This window comes from Nannobrachium achirus, assembly GCF_963921795.1.
Source record: "Nannobrachium achirus genome assembly, chromosome: 3".
NCBI lineage: Eukaryota > Metazoa > Chordata > Actinopteri > Myctophiformes > Myctophidae > Nannobrachium > Nannobrachium achirus.
The window spans coordinates 38,786,281-38,799,080 of NC_137812.1; the positions used below are offsets into that span (position 1 = coordinate 38,786,281).

Below are 12,800 nucleotides of genomic sequence, written 5' to 3' on the forward strand. Positions count from 1 at the left end.
CTCCTCCGCCGCCTCTCTTCCTCGCCCTCAGTGGATTTCACTTGGCAGACATGGTGTAGCAGCCGTGCTGGTGCCACTGCATGTCGCGGATGCGCCTCATGGACTGCATCTGGGGGCAGCGGGCGCCGTACTCATTGAAATGCCTGTACTCGCCCTTCTCCAGCAGATACTGGCTACCGCGGTATCCAGGGAACTGGTAACCCACCCAGCTGGTGACACAGAGAGGGAGAGAGAGGGAGGAATAGGGTGTAAATTGAGATTCATTCGGCAAGAAAAGGTAGAAATAGAACGGACCGAGACCGCAGAGACCGAGAGATGGAGAGAGCAGGCACATGCACACATAGATATCAAAGGGGGCTTGAGCCCCGCATGCCCTTTTAGCCATCTGTAAAAAGTGCCCTTTCCAGATCATAATTTCAGTTTTTACTATGGTGAAAGAAATGCAAATGCCTCCTTTCCATGCCATAAATGAGGGCTGCATTCAAGAGAATTGCCTTGTCCAAACTCTCCTGAACTTGAATGCAGCATCTTATGTTGAAAGAATTTCCCTCTCGGTGTAGAAATCCATGCTGTTACACCACATCGCCAGTATTGCCTTGATTATGCTTAGTTCAGCGTGGTGTCACACACTGAAAATAGCATCTGCTGTACTATTTTCGATATTTCCACCAAAAGGCCCTTTTAGAAATTGTAGCCCCTGCCTCTCTAACATTCTCTGCACGTCCCTGGGAGAGAGAGAAGTGGTGGAGGATGTTTGGATTGCGGAAAAGCAGAAACAACAGGAGATAGCACCGAAAAAAAAGATTGCTTCAGAGCTATTGCTTTCCAAGCAGCAGGTAGTGTTTAGAACAAAGTAATCACACCAGACTGAAACAGTCAAGAAAGATGTCACACGTCTCGATGTGTAGACACTGAGCTAGATAGACTGCTGAGCTGTGACGTCTATGAGCTATGACACTGAGGTAGCAGTCGATAACCTGTGTGTCTATTATTAGTTACATTCCCTCCAAGACAAACAGCTAGCTGCACTTCAGATATCTTGTTGGTGAGGTGACTACACATCTGTTTTCCTGATTATTATGTTGCAAATGTTGACGTCATCTGTGACACGTGCCAGGGCTTATTTTTCCATCATACAAAATGTTTTCTTATTATTATTGTTTTTTTCCTTTTACTTATAAGCACCAGGGAAATGACTGAAATGTTTTCTCCCCAACGTAATCATAGCCAATTCTTCTTGGGGAGAGCGTAGACAGAACCCTCGCTAAAAGCCCCAGGACAAAAATCCACTCGTCCTAGACAATTTGCCCTCCCCAAAGTGGAACAAACTCCCTGTCGCACTTAGAACGACAGACTCACTCCCTAGCTTCCACCGTGGACCGAAGACTCACCTCTTCAGACTCCACCTAAACTCATAGCACTACTGTAACATTCCCCTTCCAGAAATGACCATACATGAAGCTAGATAGATTTTTTTAGGTTTTAGAAAAAAAAATTACTGATTAGGTGCGTGGTCTAATTATGTTATTTATTTATTTTTCTAGATTGATATTCCTATGAATTTTTATATTGTTGTTGATGTACTGACATATTATCTTGCTTATTATATTGATGCTTATTGTATGTCGCTTTGGATTAAAAGCATGTGCTAAATGCCTAAATTGTAAATTGTAGACAAGCACATGTCTCCTCCATGAGCTTCACCAGGAATGCTTGTGTGCATGGACTGGAGGAACAAAGATAGTCTAGGTTTGTTGCTTATTTGTTATCCTTCTCTGTAGCTTAGCCGACTCCTAGCAACAAAACACCACTAATTCCTTGGTCACCCTGTTGTTTATGGCAATTGCCCTCTCTAAAATCACTCAAAGTAAGAGCATCTGCTGTACACCTAAACCAGTGGTTCTCAAACATGGGGTCGGGACCCCAAGTGGGGTCCCCAAAAAAGAATTTGGGGTCCCTAGATGATTGGCTTAATGTAAAAATAATGTCTCACTCAACGGTAAACAAACCTACATAAGTGTATAAAGGGTATCTGCACATTTATAAAGTGTCAATTTAAGGATTTTCAAGACCGTTTTAATACCAAACTGGCCAAACTGTCAACTATTAACTAAGCAAGAGGCGAACATTGTGAAAATAGCTGATCTACATGCTCACAACGCATCGCAGCGCGAGGCGTTGTGAGCATGTAGATCTGCTGTTTTCACAATATTTATCTGTGGAACCGAGTCACATTAAATGTAACACCTACAATTCCAAGTGCTTGTCAGGATGGGGGTCCCCAGTTCAAATATGTTTATTTTGGGGGTCATCACGGCCTAAAAACTTTTGAGAACCCCTGGCCTAGACTGTGGATTTTCATTTGACTCACGTTCCGCAGCTGACCATGATGCTGGCCACCCTGTCAGTGAAACCATAGGCGAACAGGCTGGGAACGTCGTCGTCCATGATCTCCATCTTACGACCCTTGAACTCTCCCACCTCGTACAGGCAGATCTTATGCTTCTCGGGGTCCTGGAAAAGAGAGGGGGAATGTTTTCTAAGAGGAAGGATAATAGCCTCTAAAGCAGTGGTCTAAAGTAACTAACGTATATTTACTTAAGCAATGTACTTAAGTACAATGTTGAGGTATTTGTACTTTACTTGAGTATTTCCAATTTCCAATACTTTTACTTCGACTCCAGTACATCTCAGATCCAAATATTGTACTTTTACCGCCCCTACATTAGTTACTAGTTATAAATTATAATATTACAAAACACACATTAAGCACTTTAGCCCTATATTATACCTTGGCTATTTGAAAATAGCCGATCTACAAGCCCACAATGTGTCGCATCGTGACACATTGTGAGATTGCTATTTTCAAACATGTTGTACTTTTACTTTTGGTACTTTTAAGTACATTTTGATACCAATACTTTTGTACTTTTTACTCAAGTACATTTTGAATTCCAGACTTTTACTTGTAAAGGACTATTTCTATATTGCAGTATTGGTCATTTTACTTAAACATTTGAGTACTTTTCCCACCACTGCTCTAAAGTTTGATTTATACTTGCCCACAATGAAGTATAATAGGTTTACCATGCGGACAGGCCTGAAGGACAGCAGGTAGTCGTTCTTCTGGCAGTTGCTCCAGGAGTCCCAGCGGGGGTACTCTCCCTTCTCCAGGATGAACATCTCCCCACAGAAGTTCATCTGCTCAAAACCCACAAAGCTATAGGGGGAAAGAGGAAATCAGTGAATGTGTAAGAAAAACCTTTAAGTTGCTCAAAGGCTATAATAAAATGCTGTAGGGGGGGACGGGGACGCATGTTGCTCTAACTGTACTGTATATAACAAGCAGTTACAGCACTCCAAGGTTTTATTGCTATGAAACGATAATTTAATTCAGGACAACAAAGAAATTAGTAAATTGAGTACTGCAGTTTCCCGAGCTGGATGTCAAACAAGGACATAATGTTGTCAGCACATTACGTAATTGCTTTAGCCACCAGGGAACCCCGCTAACTCTAGTTTCATTAATTTCAGACTTTTGTCTTTGCTTGGAAATCTATTATTGTAGGCCAGCCACATCGATGGTGTATAAACCAGTAAGACGCCTAAGGGCGCCTAAGGGCGAAAAGCGACCTTGCCCTAAAGCTGCTCACTCCTTGCCCTAAAGGGCCCTAAAGGGCGAGGTTGTGCCATCTATCTTGGCCATATATGGATTCTGTTAGTGTGGTCCTCCTAATAGGGCATCATCTGGGATACAATCCCTTTCATGCCCATATATGGAGATCCCTAACAAAATCCCTTTTATGCCCATATATGGAGATCCCTGCTCTGAGTATCTGACATCACTGTGATGTCACCTGTTTATGCCCACATCTGGAGATCCCTGCTCTGAGTATCTGACATCACTGTGATGTCACCTGTGATGTCACAGTGATGTGTCAGGGGAACCACAATGTCAGGCGTTACCCGTCCGGACAGACAAGCTGTGATGGTTCTGATAGTAAACTGTGACCCACGGTCTCAATTAGGCTTTACAGAGTTGGTATGTTGGGGGGGGGGGGGGGGGGGGGGGGTACTCACGGTCCACAGTCAACGCGCAGGGAACGCACCCTGTCCATTCCAAAGTCACACACGTTCACGCACTCGCCCATGATCTCAAAACAGCGTCCCTGGAAGTTCTCCTGATCGTAGACACACATCTGGACACACACAGACAGGATATATTATAGAAAGCAAGCGGTTTAGTGAGGAAATGACAAAGGAATGAAGCTATGGGAAGACAGCGAAAGCATGATGACCATATTCACACGGCAGGCCATTTTGATCTAACTTTCCCACCATAATGAGGTAAACGGTGGCTATGTGAGAGAGACAGGGAGGAACGATTAAGAACAAGCATGGTGTGATGGCTTTGCCCTTGTCACAGCTTTCCCTTCAAAGGAGGGACTCTTTGAAGAGAAACCATATATGGTCTTGTGTGACTTCTGTTGGTGCACCGCCTCCACATATAGCTATGGCAACTGGCTGCCAACTGTTACACAGATGTTAGATAATGTTTGAGTCTGAAATCTTTGTATATCACGCATGTTAACATACAGTGCACAGTATTTACTGTGAAGGTGACAGCGGTGAGGTTGAGCGAGGGTGTTTGCATCTGTGTGTAGCCTACATTGCACAAGGTGTAATCAAATACAAATTAAGTACTCTAATTGACTAATTGTCAGGTGTGTGTGGGGGGGGGGGGCATACCTTGTAGGACATGCCCATCTCAGTCCTCTTGCCCCCATGGGCAGCCTTCCCATCGGTCTGGGAAGCAGCTTTGGACTTCTCTCCTCCAGCAGACATGATGACTGGAGAGAAGAGAAGAGAAGAGAAGAGAAGAGAAGAGAAGAGAAGAGAAGAGAAGAGAAGAGAAGAGAAGAGAAGAGAAGAGAGATTAAGACATTAATACAACCATAAGTATACCCAAGTCAAATCAATATATTATCCACTGTTGTCCAACTCTCTTTGGATTTTTTTTGGATCTCCCATATTTAAAATTAATTCTAAGGGACATGGTAGTCACAACACAACATACCTACTCTACCCTACAAAGCCAAAGAGCAGTAACTACATTTTTGGGCACAACAAATTATTTATGTATCCCAAAGATCAAATTATTCTTTGTGATTTTGGGGGATACACAGATAATTACCTCAAGAACTGATATACAATCAGTGTATCACTTAAATGCTGATATCATTTGCCTGGCCAGTTAGAACACTTTTAAACTAATATTTCAGTAAATTTTTGGTTCGTAGTTACTGCACTCTGGCTTTGTATCATAAAGGAATATATTTTGACGTAGCTTATTAGCACTAGTACAGCTTAATGTCAGATCTATTTAGACAGTAATTATGGTAATACATAGTTTTGTTTTTAATCTTTAACTTTAACGTTACACTACAGACTTGACTGCAACTCTGCATGGTATAGCTTTGAAACCAATTTAGCTTTGATTCTACTTTTACACTGGCAAACATCAGTACCGTAACTTTAGAATAAGCTAAAAGGCCTAAATACATCACAGTTCTCTTTCATTTGCTTTTGACATCTGTTTTGACCAGTATGTTTGACCGTTGTCTAATCTTTTTGTTGTAATTGTAATTCACTATGCTCTAAATTGCCCCTTAAGTTTATCTCTGTCGCTCATTCTGCCCCCTCCTCTCCCATTCTTTCTATCTCTCTGTCTTTATGTTGATTGTCTACTGTCTTACCTGAGGCAGTATGTGCGTACAGGAGTAGAATGATGGTCTGTGTGTGTAGGTGCCCTGGGCCTCTCACTGCTTTTATATGCTGGCGCTTAGAGAGAGAGGATTATAGACATAGAAACAAAGTCGCTGAGCTCACAGCCCCCATAGAATAGAATTACCCCATCATCAAAGAGAGAGAGAGACACAGAGTGAGAGAGAGAGAGAGAGAGAGAGAGAGAGAGAGAGAGAGACAGACAGACAGACAGAGACAGAGACAGAGAGAGAGAGAGAGAGAGAGACAGACAGACAGAGAGAGACAGACAGACAGACAGAGAGAGAGAGAGACACACACACACACACAGAGAGACAGTGGTGGCTAAAATGTTTTACTTAAGTAAAAGTATCTATACTGCAATATAGAAATACTCTTACAAGTAGAAGTATGGAATTCAAAATGTACTTGAGTAAAGGTACAAAAGTATTGACATCAATAAGTACTTAAAGTAACAAAAGTAGAAAGTACAAAATGCTTGAAAATAGCAAATGTATATAATAGGGCTAAAGTGGTTTATGCATGTTTTAGACTAATATAATTTATATCTGCAAAGTAACTTGTAACTAAAGTTTTCAAATAAATGTAGTGGAGTAAAAGTACAATATTTGGATCCGAGATGTATTGGAGTAGAAGTAAAAGTAATGGAGAATACAAATACCTCAAAACTGTACAATTGAGCGCAAGCACTCATTTACAACGCAACCGAGATAGTACAACAATGAACAACAACATATATACATGTATACATTTACAGACATCATTTGAAAAATCAAAAAGAGAATACTTGAAAACTGTAGAAAGTTCAAGAAACTAAAAGCTAAATTAATTAAAACATATACAGTTTAGAACAAAGGTGTTAGAAACCAGCATCCTAAAATGGCCTAAGGCCGGCAGATATTTTATTTTTAATGATTTTTGGAGCTTGCATGCAAGTGGAGCACTGATAGAAAATGCTGCCTTGCCAAGCTCTGTATGAGCAAATGGAACCTTGAGCGTCAAAATGTCGCTTGAGCGCGTCTGATAGGGACTAGGGTCCAGATTCACCATTGAACAAATATAAGGGGGGAGCAATCCTGAGAGAGCTTTAAAAATAAAAATATACCAGTGTTTATCACGCCTCTCAGATAAGGAGGATAAGGAGGCAAGCTGGGCTGAGTCAGCCACACAATATATGATCGTGTCATCTGCATAGAGATGAGCGTGGCAATCATTATTAAGTGAAGAAATAATATTATTAATATAAATAGTAAAAAGGACAGGTCCTAAAATGGAGCCCTGGGGGACACCCATGTCGACAGGACGGAACTCAGATTGAATGCTGCCTGACTTCACAGACTGAGACCTATTGCATAAATAACTATTAAACCATTTAGAGGCTCCTTCGCTACAGCCAATGTTGCACAATTTCTGAATAAGTATGATGTGATTTACTGTATCAAACGCTTTTGATAAGTCCACAAAGAGGGCGGCACAATGTCTTTTATTGTCCAAGGCAATTAGAATGTTATTGGTGACCAGAGTGACGGCTGTTATCGTGCTATGGTTGGCTCTGAACCCAGATTGATTGACATTTAAAATTGAGCAGCATGAAAGAAAAAACTTAAACTGAGAGTTGATAAGGGTTTCCAGGGTTTTGGCCAGGCAGGGTAATTTTGAGATTGGACGATAATTATTTACATCTTGTCTGTCCCCACCTTTGTGAAGGGGGAGGACATGAGCTTGTTTCCAAATACGCGGGAAACAATTTGACCTAATAGACAGATTAAAAATATGTGTTATGTGTGTTACAATGAGAGGTGCTGCTAATTTGAGAAATAAGGGGTCTAATTTATCCTCTCCAGTTGCGGTTTTCTGATTGATATTGCATAATAGAGCTGTATATATTATATTATATTTCCCAAACTGAAGAATAGATTTATAATTTAGGCATTTAGCAGACAATAGGCTACATCAAATGCATAGGTAAAACAAAACCAAGAACCTATCAAAATTAATCTAAACAGTTTAATTTAAAAAAAAAAATCTATAATCTTTACCTGATTGGATACATTTCTGTAATAATCTATGATGTTTTTTTATTTGATTTGATTTGATAATCTTTATTTTTGGACTGGCATATATGTTATAAAGTTTACCTGATTGGATACATTTCGGATTCAGTTGCAAATGAAAATAAGAAGCTATGGTGAAAATCATATAATACTGCTGGTTATTCAGTTCTGATATTTTTACTTTATTTGCTTTTATTTGTGTTTGTTGAGAACTTATGCCAAGCGAACCAAAAGCTCATACTCACATGCCTGACCTTTATTTGCCCTGGTAAAGGGAGAGGTAAATGTATTAAGAGGGTGATAAGCTTGCGCTGCTGTACTTTCCCCAGGGATTAATACACAGCACAGGTGCAGGCACATGGACACAGCGCCCGAGCACCTGCTTGATTGCCTTCAAAATGCTCATTTTATGCCTATAATTCTCTTGTTTATGTCTCTCTTTCCAAACCTCGGTTACTATCTGCCCTGCTCTCATTCAATACAAAGGCCAGTCCAGGTTGTTTTGTTTTTCCTTCCATAAGTCTGGTTTTAGAAAGAAACAAGGAAACTGGCGTGCTCAACTCAAAGTATGATGGGTGCCAACCCAAAAGTAACAAATTAACAAATAGCCCACAGCAGCAGAAAAGGAAACAGCCCTAGATGTCCTTGAAACGAGGATGTGAAGTAGCCACTTCACATCCATTAGGACATGGCCATTTCATGCACAGCAAGCCCAAAAGTGTGAGCTACTGGTACAGGTTCTGTTTATAGGCTTTTTGACGGGTTAATGAGGGGCAGGATGGTATTTTAGGGCATGTGCGTTCCAAAAACACCTGAGCAAGAGACCAATGAGCGCACGCTAAAGTGCCACTCTACGATGTCATCGGTCCTGAAAGAATTCACCATGTCAAACATGGATGAAGATCAGTGACCAAACACAGATTGTTGCAGTTGATTTGGAAAAAATAATGAGGATAACTGGAGTGGAAAACAGTGCTTACAGTAATCACATGCATGCACACACACACACACACACACACACACACACACACACACACACACACACACACACACACACACACACACACACACACACACACACACACACAGGGCAGAAACATAATCCCCGACCCCATTCCTAACTGTTTTGGCCTGGCAATAGCTTCTATCCAATATACAGGAGCAAATCTTCCTGTGATGTGGTCTGGGAGGCAACATAATTAGTTTCATAAGATGGGCCTCGTACATTTTATGACCTCTCATAAAATATTGTGAGAGGTGTTGTATGGGTCTAATATAGCGACTGGCAGCATTGAAAAAATAATGATAAAAAAAGCAATAAACCATGGAAACCATCAGTGTAGGTTCAGTGTAGCCATATGAGACAACATGTCACTTCAGTCACCAATGAACAGTTTCGAGGCAGGGAAGCAGCAAGACAGTGAACTTCTGCCAGAAGTGAATACAGTTGTGGTCCCAACATACACGTGATTCAGCCCAAGTCCGGTTTTCTTCAAGTATCTGCATGACGTAGGTGGCCGCATCTTTAGGAGACCAGAAGTAGGTTGGGGTCTCAATGGTAGAGTCAACGTAAACACAGCTTATGATTGATTCTTTAGCCCTATTTCCAACTAAATATTGGACCCAATCATCACAAGCCACAAAATCTTCTAACACTAAAATGTAAAATTGTCTTTAGTTTTTCCCCAGATAAATCAGGGGAAAATCAACTTTGTCATTGACCTTTTATTTGTCCCAGCAACACAGTCTGGCAAGATCTAGCACCAGTAAAAAATAATAGGACGTTTGTGAGATCTGCCATGACACAGAGCCCACTTGTGTTCCATTTCCTACTTAACATAATTGAACATCTTTGATTCAGCATAAATGATGCGAAGCCTGCAGAGCTAGATCAGACAGACTACTCAAGGCAGCAGGCCAAACCCTGATCAAGTGATTTCCTCCATACCTGATCCTCACTTCTCCTTGATGCTTGCTGTGTTGCTCTGCTGCTGCTGCCCAATTGCCCCGCAGTCTGCTGCTGCCCTATGAAGTCTTTCAGTCCCGCCACCTCCCCAGCGTCCACCTGTGTGCTCTGTTTCTATAATCCCCTTTGGGCTCTTAATTAGTGTGGTTGCCTGGGCAGGGCAACCAGACTATAGTACTTGTCCAACTTAATTCCTTCCATCTTTCCAGATAAACTTTATTTTGCTGCACTACTCCTCCCACAGTTTTGGTGGCACACACTTGGCCCATATGTCAAATCGACCGACTTCATCGGGACACGCATGTGTGCTATTATGCTAAGAGATACATTATATAGTTTATTTATATGCTTTTATTCATGAATTAATTCTCTCCATTGACTTTAATTACAATTTTAACTTTTCCCAAATATGGAGATGGCTGACATCATAGATGTCTGACATCATAGACCACATGAGACTGACACAGTATGTCCATATGGGCATAAAAGTGGATGAGGACCGACACAGCGATCTCCATATATGGCCATTAATTCATTAGTGAATACATTTTCCCCATTGACTTTGCGTGGGGAAAATGTATTTGTGGAATTCGCGCCTAATTTTAAACATGTCATGCTGACAGGGAATGAATAAAGACCCTGCGATGCCAAACTATACCTCAGATATCTATGCTCAAATGTATCCTCATTAAAAAATATTGAATTCAATCCAAGAGTTGTTTATGCAGGCACTCTCCAGCTCAGACCCCAACTGCCATAGGCCGCACATTTCATTCTCCGCTCCGAGCGTTTGTCGGCTACTGTGTGGGCGGTCGCCACTCCTCAGACGAAGGAGGGAGAGGGAGTCTGCTTCTTCAGGTTGCCTCAGGTTTAGTTGTGGGTCTCTGGCTGCCGCTGAATCTTGGCCTGATGCAGCAGGGCCTCTTTGGGATCCTGAACGACCCTTGAGCTGCTGCTTGCACAAAGGTTCAGCGTTGAAGCTGCGGAGGGGGCTCCTTCCCGAGGAAACACATTACCAACGTCTCCCCATCCTTCTTTTCTTCGTAGTGATGCAGCATATGTAGCAGGGTATTGCAGAAGAGATAGCATAATCCTCTCTCCCTCGTGGAGCGCAGAACGGTTCAACCATCTGATAGCTCTCTCTCTCTCTTGCACCACGAGTGTGGCCATGGAACCACCAGACAGCACTCTTTCTGGGTGCCTGGTGTGGGAGCGTCTTCAGCTCAAGTGTGCATGTTGAATTCATACGGAAGATAGAGGATGTGTTGAGGGCTCTCAAGGCTGTTGAAGAATAGGCATAGGGCTTACTTTGCCAGAGTGGACTGCTGTAAGTTGGCCATAGCAGAAAAGGTGGGCTCAGAGCGACAGGGACCTCTGAACCAGATGGGCATCGGGCACACCCTCGACCAGAGGAATATGCCGCCCCAGCTCCTTTGCCTTCTTATACTCCCAGACTTGGGATCTAAGCAAAAGGGTGGAGTACAGTCTTCTCCAGCGAGTGCATCTCTCCATTCCGACATGTCTCTTTTCCGACATGTCTCCATTCTGACACTAACCCTATCTCTTACCCTAACCCTAACCTTAACCTCTATGGAAGTGTTGCCACTCTGACAATAAGAAGTCACTGTCGGAGTGGCGACATGTCGGAATGGAGAGCGCCCCCCCTCTCCAGCCTGTCTTGGACTCCTTCCGGCAGTGAGGAAGGACGGGCACTATCTTCCTTGCGGCCTGCGAGGCCTTCAGGCACTCAGTCTGTCATAAGCTGACACAGGTCTGACACAATTCTGACACAGGCCTGCCTCGCGATGTTCACCACAGGCCACAGGGGGTTTAGCACAAGCAGCTCCACTGGGTCATGTGACCCACGTTCCAGTGGGGCATATGACCACAGAAGTAGCCGGGATCCTTTAAGGTTTGGGGGATGGATAGGGTGTTGTTCCATGTGCATGGGGAGAGGAGGACTTGTGTGAATATCTTATAAAACCATTAATAAACACGTCCTGGCTACTGGTAAATATTGAGATTATAGGCCCATCTGTCTCTGGATGCATAACACATAATAGACTAATAAAGATGTTTTCATCCAATATTCAGGGGTGGATTAGTGTTCTGGCAGCTAGCCAGAGCCTTTGCGTGAACTGTCGCTGTTATTGCATTTCTTATGAAGGGATAATAGTCATAGTCATGTCAATAACATAGTTCCAAAGGTCCTACTGAAAACTGAAGGAATAGCCTTCACTTTGTAGATATACTGTATGTTACAAGAAAGAAGACATCATAATGGCGTGTTTATCCCGCCAGTTTATCTGTAGGCTACAACTTTAGAGGGGCATGCAAAAAGCAAGTGCAAAACAGCACTGCCTGGAATCTCTAAAATCCTGTTATAGTCAGTCTCATATGATTCAATTCTAACTTAGATCTTAGGTCAAATGTTGTAGAATTGAATGTAATAATTTCAACTATAGGCAAATAGCTCCATGGACCGAAACATTTGGAATGTGTGTGTGTGTGTGTGTGTGTGTGTGTGTGTGTGTGTGTGTGTGTGTGTGTGTATATATATATATATATATATAATGAGGTAAAACTAATATTTGACACTTATTTCCTCAAATTAAATTCATGTGGATTCCAAAATGGCACTAAAATCCATCTCATTCTCTGCTTAATAGGCCTATAGCCCTGTCCATTGTCGCTATACGATAGCACTGCTGACCTACACGAATAGGCTAACAACAGTGTAGGCCCCAGCGCAGGCCCCCCATTCATTCCCATGGCGGCCACGCGCTGCCTGTCCGTTGTGCTATATGGTTTGCTGAGTCGACCCATACCATTACACAGGGAAACACAAAGAGCACAGGGTGAAAGAGTGTGTCAAACACACTGGGTGCGCGCACAAGCCCTTTTACCCACAAATGTGAACGCACGAATGCACGGGGCCAACGGAAAATAACACGCAGGAATGTACAGTAGCCGCCCGCACTGCACCCACCTTTACG

The 12,800-nt window shown here is 42.5% G+C and overlaps 1 protein-coding gene across 1 annotated transcript; it reads right to left on the reverse strand.

Annotated features, from left to right (window-relative positions):
• Positions 1-37: 37 nt before the first annotated feature.
• On the reverse strand, positions 38-5,908 carry LOC308281352 (beta-crystallin B1-like; the record flags this gene model as incomplete). Its single annotated transcript, XM_080721510.1, has 6 exons — positions 5,757-5,908; positions 4,750-4,850; positions 4,081-4,199; positions 3,088-3,220; positions 2,372-2,514; positions 38-209 (listed from the first exon to the last, which is right to left on the reverse strand). Exons 2-6 carry the CDS (start codon positions 4,843-4,845, stop codon positions 38-40), a joined length of 663 nt encoding a protein of 220 aa, XP_080577636.1. The 5' UTR covers positions 4,846-4,850; positions 5,757-5,908.
• Between the last annotated feature and the right edge of the window lie 6,892 nt (positions 5,909-12,800).